Genomic DNA, 13277 nt, shown 5'->3' with positions numbered 1-13277 from the left:
AAACAAAGTTAAATGAGTACATATTATATATAATAAACACAACACTCAAATCATTATATACACAAAATTTTGCACACTTAGACATTGGTCAAATGAATCATCTAGGACTTTTGATGCAGATCGAGTTATCATAGTTTCAATAGACGCATGACAATAAGCTTTGTGTATAAGTTTATCACTTTTTATTAATTTTGGTGTTATGTGTCATAACTATTTATAGTGTCAATGAGAGAGTAGGGTTTTGTGTGAGTGCTTAGAGATAAGCTTGGTGAGCAAGTAGGCCTGAGTATATTTTTGTTAGGAGTTTATGGAATATGCAAGTATAGAATTAAGGTTCTACCATATTTATAAATTATTAAATATTTTATAAGATATTATTGTTTCTGTTATGGTATATTAGTGAATGTGATTTTGTATGATTGTAGAATATCGGAGGGAACAAAATTTGAAAAGGAAACTGCTAAATCAATTAGTTTAGAATTTAGTTTTTGGCAATTAGTATAAATCTTATATGGAATTGAGATAGTTTTGTTTCTATAATTACCGAAAATAATTAAATGATGTTTTACTTTTTTGCAGCAAAATCGGAGTTAAAAATATTGAAAAGGAAACTCATAATCAAGTGGAGGAAATATAGGGAGAATACTCGACATCAATATTCACGGGTCATTAGAGGTTAATTTGACCTGGTCCAATTAGAGTTTGTATAGATAATTAATGAGAATCCGATTAATAAAATCGGATATTAATTTTTGATTTTAAACCGACCCGACAAAAAAGAGAGGATAACACAAATTTATACTCTAAAAGTAAAAATGTTAAGTAGATTAAATGTTGCCTAACAATGTTACTGTATTTAATTAGTTCCTATATTATAGGAATGTTGGAATTTCTATGTAAGTAGTGTTATTGGGGATATTAGCCATATCTGAATATCTCTATTTAATTAGTGATAGATTTAAGGATGAATCTCGCACATATATTATTGCAAGATCTGATTTCCGTAATCGATTAATATTTTTTTTAAACCCGACCCGTTGCAAAAAATAGTGGCACAAAATAGAAAGATCCGATTTCTGTAATTGGTTTAACACTTTATTAAAAAACCCGACCCATTGCAAAAAAAGTAGGTACAAAAATGTATTCCAAAAATGTTAAGATAGATAGACACTTTTTGGACCATTGTCCATTTGGTCAAGACATCTTCCGCCCATATAAAAAACTGTCCAAGCGGACACGCCCATTGGTCGATGGACGGACCATTTGACAGCTCTAGGTTTGGGATTGTTGTGTTGTTTGAATTTGAATGATGTGTTTTAATGTTTTGTATTTGGTCTGTATAGTCTCTTACATTCCTGCACCAACTCCGTTTCCAGGTTTTGCATTCTTCTATAATTTAGAATCTCTCTTTTGTTTTAGACTTGAGTTGAATTACGATACAATGGCGAGACTCAATTAAGCATTCACCTCTATTTGCTGCTCTTCTACTTTAGGAATGGTTCTCTAGTAACTTATTGGTTTTCACTCTCTTCACTTTCTTCTTCGCTTCCTTCTTCTTCATCATCTTCTTCTTCTTCCTCTTCCCCTGCTTCAGCATTCACCTCTATTTGCGTGTGTGTGTGTGTGTTTGGCTGTTTGCGTGAGATTGATTTTACCATGGTTCAAGATAGTTAATAGAATAGGTATAGATATATGACACATTATTGAATACTTTTATACACATCTTCGGCTTATGATCTCTCAGTTATCTCTCTTTTCGTTTAATGAAAGTTAGCTTCTCTTAGCAAGATTATGTAATGGAAGATTGGAAGGTAGCTTCTCAGTGAGATTCTCATAGTGATAGGTTTGATGATAATCTTCCTTTTCTTCAAAGTGTTTGGTATATGGATTTGTTTCGGTTAGGTTGTGTGATTGAGATTGTGTGATTGAGATTTTTGAGTATTGGTTTTGGTGATTATGTGTATCTTAAGGTGTTGTTGAGTTAAGACTTTTGAGTAATGGGTTTTGATGAGTAATTGAGTATGGATCTTAAGATATTGCTGAATTCTGATTCTGAATATTGGTATCAGTCTGAATTGTGTGTTGCAGAACTGTTGCAGAACTTCTAGCGAGTGTGAGCCAGAAAGGCAGAAACACACTCTTTCTTCTCTCTTCTGCTTGTGTCTCTTTAGATTCTCTAAAGACTGAATTTCAGCTTGGTGTTTTTTTGTAGTTGTCGGAGTTTCAGCTTGGTGTTGTTGTTCTAGCTGTGATTTGATTAACCGACCTCATGCTCTTATGATTCTACACGACATAATTGGCTAATTCCAAGTCCAGGTCGTTGATTGATTTTGTTCTCTCTCTCTCCTTGTGACTAAAAAAATATGTTTTAAGTCCAGGTCGTCTTTTGGTTTGTTTGGTTGCTGAACCATTTATTCAAGTCGTTGATTGATTTGTTTCTTTTGTCAGATGGTAATTAAGGGTTATGATGAGTATGGATCTTAAGATGTTTGGGTTTGATCGATTTCATTAGATCAATTTGGTGTCTGATGAGATTATGTGAACTGGGTTTGTTTCGGTTAGGAGTTTAAGGGTTATGAATTGTGTGTTGCAGAACTGTTGCAGAACTTCTGTTAGATTCTCTAAAGACTGAATTTGTAATTACTGATACAAATTGGAACTTTGCTGTTTGTGTCGTGAAATTATCACAGCTTGAAAGTAGCAGCAGGTGAAGTGAAGCTTGGTTCTTTTTGCATTAAAAAGATTAAGGAAGACAGCTTAGAAGAAGATTAAGGAAGTTGGTGGTTTAAAATGATGAAATGGATTGGGAGATTAGAAGAATTCTAAAGACACATTGGGTTTTCTGGATTATTATTGTTTAAAATTTCTGGTTTTCAAAATTTGAATAATTGGAGTCATATATCATGTTTATCATAAACAATTTATGTATAAAATTACACAAGCTTTGATGACTTTATAAAATTACACAAGGTTTAAATTTCTGACTATGATATAAAATGGATCAACTCATTTAACCCATTAAGCTAAATGAGTTGTGGGTTGATCCAAACCATTTGCTTAATGAGTTGAGTTGATTGATTGTCCATTAAATACTAAATCTCTATGGTTATAGGTTGGTTTGGGTTGGTTTATCCAACTTGACACCCTTCATCCCTAAGGGTGAACCTTTCTATTCACTCACTTTCCTCTTAACCAATCAGAATGTTCTATCTAATATTTTATTTACAAAATAAATTAAAAAGAAAAACAAATTAAGGAAATAAACTCTGTATACTTTTATTTAAAGAAATTTAAATATTGGTTTAGTTTATATTTTAAAATTAAAGAAAGTTATATATCGGTTTAGATTTATAAATGAAAATTAGGGATATTTAGAGTTGTATGATTATGAGAGTTAGTGAAGAGATATGCAAGGGTTTAGAAGAATTGCGTAAGCAATGTATCAGGGGTTATGTGGGGTACTTGACTGCAATAGTTGACTGGGAAACTTGTAGTTATGTGGTGTCAGGGGCACAATGACAAAGAACAGAAAATATGGTGTCCTAAGATTGCGTTAGAGCGCCACAGAGATGAGATTTGGGGTAAGACAGAGTGGCTTAATGTTGTGTTTACGCTCCTTGTGCGGCATGTATGTTCGACTTGTCGAGCGGTTAATTTCAATTTGATGATTCAAAGAAGATGTTATATAAATAAAACAACTTTGTGACATCATCCACTTGTTGTTCCTGAATCAAGCTTCTATATATATGTTGTTGGTTTTTTTTAATGATTGGAGTTGAGGGAGCGTTTGAGGACTCTTGATTTTTTTTTTTTTTTAATCTTTTTTTCTAAAACTATGGGTTTTTTTTTATGGTCTTGCAGTGGAAATTTTGTTTGACTTGCAATTGAAATTATTATCATAATCCTGGTGATTAAAACTTCAAGAATTTTGTAAAGCACACATGAAATGATGATCCTCTTCAAGAATAGATCATATACAAAATATTAGTGATGATTTAAGACATAACTACGAGTTTTAGAGCATTTCCAATAGTAAAATTTTCCATGAAATTTTTAACAATATTTTTATTATAAATTTTACATCATTTAAAGAGAAGTTCATTAAGAGATTTTTTTCTCCTAATTAATTACGATCTACACAAAAAAATTAAATAGATTTGTAAACCGAAGTTGCGACTGATTCATCTTTGAGCCAAACTCTATGATTTGGTAAACCAAAGTTGCGGATGGTGACCAGTGTTGGTGGAGATGATTATAACAGTTGATCGAACACTAAGAAACACAATTTACGACTCATTTCTCCTATCAAATCAAGAGATAATGTTTCTCTTTTGATTTCACCATCGAAAAGAGAAGAGAGGAAAAAGAAGACGGAGAATACGCAGGGAAATTTTTTTTTTAGTATGAAAAATTCATCAACCAACCAAACACTGCCATGTCCAAAAGTTTTTAAGGATTCTATAAATTCTTGTTTAATAACAGATGCTTCACAATTTTACAGTTTTGGTTTGTTTTTAATACTAGTTTTAGCTAAAATCTCCCCTTAAAACATACAATTGGAAGTGGTTTTAGACTGTGAACATTGAAGATTTCTCATGTAGATTTTTACGAATTTAAAAAGTAATAGTAAAAATTATGAGAAAAAATGAAAAACTTTGAGAAATTGTTTCCGCTACATTAACTGCTTAGATTTTTATTTTTTATTTATCATTTAAATAAATAATAATTTTACATTAAAATAATTAAAAATATATATATTTTGAGAAACCCACTAAGGCCATAATTATCTGTCATACTGATAAAAATGTCTTAAAAATAAATTAAGATGAAAGTTTATAACATCTGTGAACCAGAAATTGAATTTCTGGTAGGGGTGTCGATCGACACTGATAGTGGTGTCGGTCGACACCATTCGCGTTTAGTCAAATCGGTTCGATTTTAATTCTCCAATTTGCGTGACTGGTTTAGGGAAGCCCTAAACTCGAGTTTATAAGGAAAACTTGTCAACTTTCACTTCTGTTAACCGTTTCTTCACATCTAAGAGAGAAAGAAGAGAGAACAAAGTTTTTGTGAAAGTTCAGGTTTTGGTGGATTCTCTGTCTATGTAAGGTGAGTTTTCTTCTGGAGGGTGTGAATCCAAGGTTAGGAACGTGGTGAGAAGCTTGTGGTAGTGTGGTTTCGTCATTTGTTGGTGAGATCTCATTGTTTTGGCTAAGGTGAATGCATGACCATGGCTTTTCTAAGCTAAGATCTCTGTTTCTGTGATTTTGTGTGTTGTTTGGTTGTTTCTTTTGGTTGTGTGTGAATTTTTCGTAGCTCCTGAGGCTTGGACTCATTCTTAGGATCGTGTGGGACAAAAATGAGAAGCTTGGAGGCAAGATTCAGAGGTTCTGTTCGTAGGAAATCGTTGTTCGGCATCGGTGTCGGTCGACACCAATGCGAGGATGACTTGGGGACTTGGCGAGCGTCGGTCGACACCATGTGGAGGTGTCGGTTGACCCCGTTAGGGTTTCGGGAGTGTCGAGCAGGTGTCGGTTGACACCAGATGACCAGTGACTGTCGACACCACCTGGTGTCGGTCGACACCCTTCTCCAGTGACCGATTTATGTCGTGTTGCTTTGTGCATGTTCCTGGTTTGTTTTATTGTTGTTGTTTGTGGCATGAGAGATCTTATTGTTTGTGTGTATAGCCCAATAGATGGAAGGATTACCTCACTAAGTATTTCTGGTAATGCTTACGCCTCTCTTTTGTGTTGTGGCGTAGGTAAAAGCAATTTGTGATCGTGGGATCAAGACGATGAAGAAGAGGATGTTCTAGAGGCTCGGTTATTTGCTTTGTGTCTTGTTAGGATGCTAGAGTGGAACTTAGTGGTCTAGAATGGATGTTAGGAATGCTGGTTTATGATTGGTTTTATGTTCTGGATTGTTGTTGGAATGATATGATGTTATTTCTTTAATTGAAGAATCGTAAACAATAGAAAGTAATTTTCTGTCTGTTATTCAATGACGCTTTACATGGTGTTCATATAACACAATGAGATTGTGTAAAATATAATTACAATCAATGCACTATACGATCACAATCGTATCGTATCACAAGAGCAATCATATCAATTAACTGTGATCGGATCTTCATTAACTTGCTACGGAAGTTACAGAGATGATGTTGTAATATTAATGGTTATTGGTTATTGGATTTATTATTTGTTATCCGTTGTTGTTGATGCTTGGGGGTAGATTGCTAGTGAGTATAAAATCACTAGATATTAGGTTATAAAAGAAAAAACGGATCGGATTGTTTCATAGTTTAAGAGATCCCATGATTTGAGGATGTAAAATTTTTTTGTCTAGACATTATTTCTACTGTTCAAACATCTAAAACACTATTATTTCTTTATTTTGTTTTTAAAAAAAAAAAAAAAGCTTCTCTAGGATGACCATTGGAGGTGCCCAAAATATTTTACCCATCGAGATGCTCTTAAAAACTTGTGTTTCATTCACACACAGTTTTTTATAGTGAGATCTTTTTAAATTTCAACTTTTCGTGTCATTATTTTCATCCAGCAATGCTTTAGTAAAGCAAAGAAGACCCTACAGGTTCCAAATCATGATGACGTGGTTAAGCTAGTGATATGCCACGTGGACATAGAAGCCGAAAAGTCTGATTTCTCTTATCATCATCATCTTCCAAATCTCTCTCTCGTTAAACAAAACTTTACTCTCTCTCTCGTTTTTCTTATAGAGTTTTCACAAAATCTTGAGAAAGCAAGAATCCTTAGTCGGAGATTATAGAGAAGAGTTTGAGAAGGAGAGAGATGTGGAAGAGTTCAAAGATCTGATTTTGAAGAAATGACGGCGTACTCTGCGGTTATATCGTCGGGTATGTTCAGAAGTTACCACCGGCCGATGACGGTGACGACGGATGTGAGATCAGTTATAAGGTCGAGGGTGAAGTGCCAAATGTCATCCGTAAAACCCGCCACGTATTCATCGAGACTCTCCACAGATATTCCTCTCCACGAGTCTCCTCAGGTCTCTCTTTAACAACGTTTTTTTTTTTTATTGTCTCTTCTCTTCTCCTTAGGTTTGATTGAGATTTTTGACATTTTGTGGAATGTTTCAGGCTTTGTTTGATGAGTATTTGGAAAATAAATCGAGAGTGTTCGAAGCAATGTTTCCAGATAAAGCAAGAAGCCAAAGACTTAACGAGGTACGTATAAATATTTTAAAGTTAAATAGAGGTTAACAAAAATGGGCATTTGGTCTAGTGGTATGATTCTCGCTTAGGGTGCGAGATGTCCCGAGTTCAATTCTCGGAATGCCCCCCTATTTTTGTTTTTTTTTCTTGTCTTTTTTATTTATTTCGAATTTGTGTGTAGGACGAATGGAGGATTCAGATGTTACCAATAAACTTCCTCTTCCTCACTGTGTGGCCTGTGGTGGATATGAGGTTAAGATGCAAATCCAACGGTCAAGATTATCCGCCAAACGTACCTTTAGATATATCCAAAGTTCTTGAGCTCAACATGGTAATTTCTCTTTTTGTCTTTAGCTTCAAAACTTGTAGTATCTGTGATTTGCTCCGCTTTGTAAATTTTACATTTTTGAATTATGGTTTTTTTTTTTACAGATGAGATGGAAGCTTCAAGGGCTTGACCGAGTAATGGAACCGTCTGATTTCAGTTTGGAAGTCAAAGGAGCATTGTATCCTGACCGAAGAGGAAAACACACAAGGCTCAGAGGTCAGCTAGAGATGAATATAAGCTTTGTACTACCTCCTGTTCTCGAATTGGTACCTGAAGATGTTCGGAGAAACTTGGCCAATGCGGTTAGAAATTGTTACATTAAACTCTTTTGAATTTCAAGTAAAGTACATGATGATGATCTTTGTTTTTGACAGGTTTTGACCGGTTTAGTGGAGAACATGAAGCATAAGGTTAATGGGAGCTTGCTTGCTGATTATAGCAAATTCAAGAATGAAAGAAAATTACAGAAGTAATTGATCGAATGAGCCCGAGTTAATTGTTAACGTTCGAGTTCGACCATGTATAGTTTTCAAACGATCGGGCTATATATCAGTGAGAAGCATAAGAATTAATTGCTTACCATATAGGCATATAGCCTAGTTAAGTATCCATACACATTGCATTCACTGTACAGTTTTGGTTTGATTCATTTTGTCTACCCCTTAAAGAAATAAAAACGTGAATGGAGCTTTGGTTTTATTGACACAGTTACAACACCAATTGGTTAAACCAGACAATATCAGGTTCAGTATAGTTTTATCAAAACCTCTGTCTTAGAGCGAAGCTTCTAACTAACTTATCTACAATTTTCTTTTCCAACTTTGAATGGTGTCGTGTCAGTCTCATCTACGACCACGAATGCGTGAAAGAATGAGTAAGCAATACAGATTCCAAGACGGTGATGACATGTAACGTCTTGTAGTCACGGCACGTGGATGTAAAAGACCGAAAAGAACCAATATTACAAAACTCTACCGTGACGGTTTTAATCTCTCTGTCTCATTCTCAAATCTTTAACAAAAAAGTCTCAACGTATAGAGATAAACCAAGACGCAATCTTTTTAGTATAGATAGATAGATTAGAGATAAAAGAGATGTGGGAAATATCAAAGATACAATCTTAGTGAAATGGCGGTAAGCTCTGCCGTGGTGTATTCGTGGCCGGCGATGCTCGGAAGTTGCCGGCAGGTGAGATCAAAACGGTGGGGAGTGAAGTGTCAGTTGTCACATATAAAACCTGCCAAGTATTCATCTAAAATATCTACCGATATCGCTCTCAACGAGTCTCCTCAGGTCTCTTTCTCATTCTATAAATATGGTATACATTTATACACATGAGTGTATTATATCGAATCTCTTGCGGAATTTTCCAGGCGTCGTTCGATGAGTATTTGGAGGACAAATCGAGGGTTTTTGAAGCAATGTTTCCGGATAAACCCAAAAACCATAGGCTTAACGAGGTACTATTCAATTTCTACCGGGGATCCTCAAGACTCCTTTACTTACTTTTACTACAAGGCATGGGTCTAAAAGTGTTTATTCTACCTTACTATAATAATTGATTTTTGTAAGTTTTGTCAAACTTTTTTTTTTGAGTTATTCGACCAATTCAACCTTGGACTTCGAAATTTTGATAATCGTTAGCATGTTAGATGAATATAGTGGTAGAAAATAATTTTGCTAAGAGGCAAAGAGGTCCCCCATTCAATTATTGGAATGTCCCATAATTGTTAGTTTTCTTAATCATGTTTGTTTACTATATGTTTATACTACTTACTTCAATGTGCAGGAAGAATGGAGAATACAAATGTTGCCGATAAAATTTTTCTTCCTTACTGCTTGGCCAGTGGTGGTCATGCGAATAAGATGCAAATCGAACGGTCAGGATTACCCATCGGGCATACCTCTAGACACAACCAAAGTTCTTGAGCTCAACATGGTAATACCACCACATGAATCACAAGTTCAGTACTAGTCAGATTATTATTTTTATTTAGCCTTTGAACTCTGATTTTCAGACGACATGGGAGCTCAAAGGGCTAGACCGAGGAATGGAACCAACTAATTTCACTCTCGGAGTCAAAGGAGCATTGTACCCAGACCGACGTGGAAGGCACACAAGGCTCAAAGGTCGACTAGAAACGAGCATTAGTTTCGTTCTTCCTTCCGTTCTCGCACTGGTACCAGAAGATGTCAGGAGAACCATGGCCAACGCGGTAAGAGACTGTTTCTTTTGTGCGTTTACAAACTCAAAATGCTATGTACAGGGTTTATCATCATCTATGTTTTTGATTCGGCCTTTACAGATTTTGACCGGTTTGGTGGAGAACATGAAGCATAAGGTTATTGAGAGCTTGGTCGCTGATTATAGCAAATTCAAATATGAAAGGAAAAGACACAACTAGTGATAGTATTATTAGTATCATTGTTTAACCATGTATAGTCCTAGATTCCAATGTATGAACAATGGATGCAAGATGTAGGACCTCGATTGTTGGAAATAATTGAAGATTTTACTCTCATTGTTCAACAATGTATAGTTCTGGATTCGATATGAACAATATACACAATAAACGCGACACTTGGGCAATATACTGTGTGGTTCTCTTTCCTGCTATGTAAGTTAGTTTGGTTGTATCATGCTTCCCCTAGAAGGGAATACCAAAACCTTGTAACTTAATTTAATTTAATTTAATGGAGTGTTTGTTGACAAAAAAAAAACGAGACACTGGGCCTCGAAGCTTTACTTGCTTTAGCGTATGTATAGTCAAATTTAGGAATACAAAGGTGTGGCAAAGACAATTTTTCACACATAAAGAAGAAAGAGGACAAATAAAAAGATTCACAAACAAACACAACAGTTGTTCTTTGATTTGGTTACATAGGCTTACTTGGTGAGTTTGAAGTACAAGATGAGGATAATGGCGGCAATCAAAGCTATGATAATGCCTCCAATGGTCCATTTGTTCTTGTTCATCCTCCTTGTCATGCCTGTCAAGATCTTCTTGCTCTTTCCAATGTTATCATCTACTCCATGAAGCTGTCAGTAGAGTTGTAAATTTGATTAACACAATACCAAATCACGTAGCAGGTAAAGAAAGATATCCCTAGATTCCCATGTTTAGAGCAAGCAAAAGTGTTGCAGAAAGAAAAATACCGTGTCGTGGGCACGTAAGAGAGATTGTCTCTGACTGTGCAAGTCTTGGAGGATTGAAACACCGATATCTTCAGTCTCCATCATTGTTCTACGACTGTCTTTGACTCTGTCAGTGGTTCGGCCCAAACGCTCAGTTGACATCATCAATCTTGATCTTTGATCAGCCGAAGCCTGACCTCAACGACATATCAATAACCATAAATCAAAAGTTGTTTTACTAGCAAAGATTGAGATGCCACTAAATTGAAACAGAGCGACTAGTTCCTATACTTACCGTTTTTGTGTCAGCCATACCAGCTTCCAGTAACTCATCTCGGGCAGCAGCATTCAAGGTTCCAGTTGTGATTCTCTTTACTTCGGTTTTGAAATTGTTCAGATCAGACTTGAATTCTCTTAATTTGACAAGGAGGCTGGACTTAAGATTTGGTGGAAGGCTCCTTGCCTCAAGATCCATTTTCCTAATCTGGTGAAGAAAAAAGGACAAAACATCATCAAAATGAAAAATGAACACATAATACCAAAGCTTCCAACAATAACTTCACGTTACACCAACCACATACCAATACTTCCGCATTATCCAGCCCAGATTTGATTTCAGCGAGCTTCTGCTTCTTCTGTTCTGCAAAACCATTAAACCATTATCAATGCATCTGAAACTGTCTGTGCAAACAACAAGAACACATACTAATCAAGGCAATAAACGAAAACTATGACAATGGTCAGTCATCACAACTAAAGCACAAGCTCTCTTCTCAAATCAGCAACAAAACAAAAGAAAGGCATAAAGGAACTAAAAAGCACAATACTATGCATGAATCACAGAGTCACAAACTAAAGTATCTCAGAGTGGATTCAAGATTTGTTAATCATCACCTCCATCAAGTGCAATAGCTGAGGAACATTTCTTAGAAAGACTCGCCGAGAGCTCACAATACTGCCGCTCGTATCCATCAAAGGCATCACTCATTGTTCCCAAATGGGAATTACAACTAAGAACTCTGCAGAATCATCAACACACAATAATTAAGATGAACAAACAAAAACTGAAGCAAACACAGTAATCAACTTAGAACAATAATGAGTGAAGCATTTTGATATTGAGAACAAATTTAAAATCCCAAAACCATCGACAAGACTAACATCGATCAATTGTGATATCTTAAGAAATCCAAAAACCCTAACACATTATTTCTGTATTCCTTAACTAGATCGCGATACAGGAAACAATAAGCTAGGAAAGGTAAAATTCACGGATGCTTCCGATGATCGGAAGAAGAAACGAAAGAGTTTAGCCGGAGAAGAAGCGATTTGAAGCACAAAATTAAAAAAAAAAAAGCAAAATTGCAATCAGACTGAGACATTAGGGAAAAACAAAAATAGAAATAAGGCAGACTCAGAGATGAGAAACGAACGAGGGAAAGAGAGGTACGTCGGAGTCGGTAAATCGATCGGGAAAAAGCTCCGGTGAAGAGAAGTTGTGGAAGACGACGATCAGAGGATGATTTGATTTGATATGAAAAAATTCTAAAGGGATGGTCGACGGTTGAGTAATTATCTCCTACAACTACAGAGACTTTTCTTGTGTACACCACCACCTATCTGTTGTTGTTGGGTTTATTGGGCTTATGTATGATGAGTAGCCCACGTGAAAGGCCCAAAAAAGGCACTTGTATTAAGGTGGTTCTACTCTTCTGACTTGTATTAAGTTGTTGGTTACTGCGATTTTTAAGTGATCAAAGAAGTATCATTTTATTTCAAACCACGTTTTACCAAGCATGCATGAATGACGACTCTTCACAGATAGATAATCTCACATATTAAGAAAGGGACCGATATCGTAAAGTCAAGACAGACAGTAGTAGCAAACTATTTCGATGAAGAGATCTACATCTTCAAGAACAGGACTAATAGCTGATAAAAGTGTGTAAAAAGATTCCCTGTGCAGGTGTTAGTATATTTAACGTGTGTGAGGTGGAGAGGGGTGTTAGAGGAGCCAATGTTGCGTGGGACAATAGTATTCATCAAGATTAAGTGTTGGCATCACTTAAGGCAAATAAGCTTAATTAAGAAGATGGCATGTCGTCTTGCCGGAATAAACAAGAGTATTCTATAGGAAATGCAAATAATCAGGTAAGTGACGAATCCTATATGAATATGATCCTCTCCACTCTCCAATCTTGGAGCTTTCATCGCCCAATTAATCGTTAGATATGAACAGGCCTGGATATGAAGGATGGAATAAACCCTAATTTTTCGGCTGACGAGTAGAAAAAGAAGAAGGTTTGTCTCAGAAGAAAAACCCTAGATTTTGATTTATTTTTAAAATAATCTTGATATATTTCCACTGAAAATTAGACAATTATCTTAGAATTCGTAGAATACAAACTCCTATTTAAAAAAAAAAAAAAAAAAAAAATGAAACTCATATGTTCCAAATCTAGATACAGAGTCTAAAGGCTAATGATACTTTTTAAACCAACCGAGTATATTTTAATAATTAAGTTAAACAAAATTGTAATCTTATACCAAATTATATATATATAAGTAAGCTTTCACTCTCTCTTTATTGGTCCATTTAAATTTAATTTTTAAAA

General features: G+C 35.4%; 3 protein-coding genes, 1 long non-coding RNA gene and 1 other non-coding gene across 6 annotated transcripts; 4 read left to right on the top strand and 1 right to left on the bottom strand.

Annotated features, from left to right (window-relative positions):
* Window positions 1-1423: 1423 nt before the first annotated feature.
* On the top strand, window positions 1424-2985 carry LOC147934557 (uncharacterized). The gene is made up of 2 exons (XR_015573003.1): window positions 1424-2316; window positions 2691-2985. It is a non-coding gene; the product is annotated as an uncharacterized LOC147934557 (long non-coding RNA).
* Window positions 2986-6513: 3528 nt separating this feature from the next.
* Window positions 6514-8225, top strand: LOC104724306 (uncharacterized). Its single transcript, XM_010442767.3, has 5 exons — window positions 6514-7032; window positions 7124-7210; window positions 7380-7529; window positions 7631-7828; window positions 7901-8225. The coding sequence occupies exons 1-5, from the start codon at window positions 6850-6852 to the stop codon at window positions 7997-7999; spliced, it is 717 nt and encodes a 238-aa protein (XP_010441069.2). The 5' UTR covers window positions 6514-6849; the 3' UTR covers window positions 8000-8225.
* Window positions 7254-7325, top strand: TRNAP-AGG (transfer RNA proline (anticodon AGG)). Its single transcript has one exon. It is a non-coding gene; the product is annotated as a tRNA-Pro (tRNA).
* A 272-nt stretch (window positions 8226-8497) lies between the features above and the next one.
* Window positions 8498-10116, top strand: LOC104724305 (uncharacterized). Its single transcript, XM_010442766.3, has 5 exons — window positions 8498-8819; window positions 8900-8986; window positions 9316-9465; window positions 9545-9742; window positions 9833-10116. The coding sequence occupies exons 1-5, from the start codon at window positions 8655-8657 to the stop codon at window positions 9929-9931; spliced, it is 699 nt and encodes a 232-aa protein (XP_010441068.1). The 5' UTR covers window positions 8498-8654; the 3' UTR covers window positions 9932-10116.
* A 112-nt stretch (window positions 10117-10228) lies between these two features.
* LOC104724303 (vesicle transport v-SNARE 11) lies at window positions 10229-12280 on the bottom strand. Of its 2 annotated transcripts, none has more exons than XM_010442764.3 (6): window positions 12113-12280; window positions 11557-11681; window positions 11244-11302; window positions 10958-11146; window positions 10684-10854; window positions 10229-10566 (listed from the first exon to the last, which is right to left on the bottom strand). In XM_010442764.3, exons 2-6 carry the CDS (start codon window positions 11648-11650, stop codon window positions 10414-10416), a joined length of 666 nt encoding a protein of 221 aa, XP_010441066.1. In that variant the 5' UTR covers window positions 11651-11681; window positions 12113-12280; the 3' UTR covers window positions 10229-10413. The 2 variants fall into 2 exon arrangements, with proteins under 2 accessions (XP_010441066.1, XP_010441067.1); XM_010442765.3 differs by having other exon boundaries at window positions 12096-12257.
* Window positions 12281-13277: the final 997 nt, after the last annotated feature.

Source organism: Camelina sativa, chromosome 11 (genome assembly GCF_030686135.1).
Source record: "Camelina sativa cultivar CO46 ecotype springtype chromosome 11, ASM3068613v1".
NCBI lineage: Eukaryota > Viridiplantae > Streptophyta > Magnoliopsida > Brassicales > Brassicaceae > Camelina > Camelina sativa.
This window is presented reverse-complemented; position numbering and strand designations above follow the sequence as displayed.

Bases quoted from the DNA above. Each gene is read 5' to 3' on its own strand.
- LOC104724306 (XM_010442767.3), top strand. From the start codon at position 6,850: ATGACGGCGTACTCTGCGGTTATATCGTCGGGTATGTTCAGAAGTTAC. The intron at 7,530-7,630 runs GTAATTTCTCTT...TTTTTTTTACAG, and splicing joins AAGTTCTTGAGCTCAACATG to ATGAGATGGAAGCTTCAAGG. The intron at 7,829-7,900 runs GTTAGAAATTGT...TGTTTTTGACAG, and splicing joins GGAGAAACTTGGCCAATGCG to GTTTTGACCGGTTTAGTGGA.
- LOC104724305 (XM_010442766.3), top strand. From the start codon at position 8,655: ATGGCGGTAAGCTCTGCCGTGGTGTATTCGTGGCCGGCGATGCTCGGA. The intron at 8,987-9,315 runs GTACTATTCAAT...TTCAATGTGCAG, and splicing joins AAAACCATAGGCTTAACGAG to GAAGAATGGAGAATACAAAT. The intron at 9,743-9,832 runs GTAAGAGACTGT...CGGCCTTTACAG, and splicing joins GGAGAACCATGGCCAACGCG to ATTTTGACCGGTTTGGTGGA.
- LOC104724303 (XM_010442764.3), bottom strand. From the start codon at position 11,650: ATGAGTGATGCCTTTGATGGATACGAGCGGCAGTATTGTGAGCTCTCG. The intron at 11,147-11,243 runs GTATGTGGTTGG...TTTCTTCACCAG, and splicing joins TGGATAATGCGGAAGTATTG to ATTAGGAAAATGGATCTTGA. The intron at 10,567-10,683 runs GTATTTTTCTTT...CTCTACTGACAG, and splicing joins TCTTACGTGCCCACGACACG to CTTCATGGAGTAGATGATAA.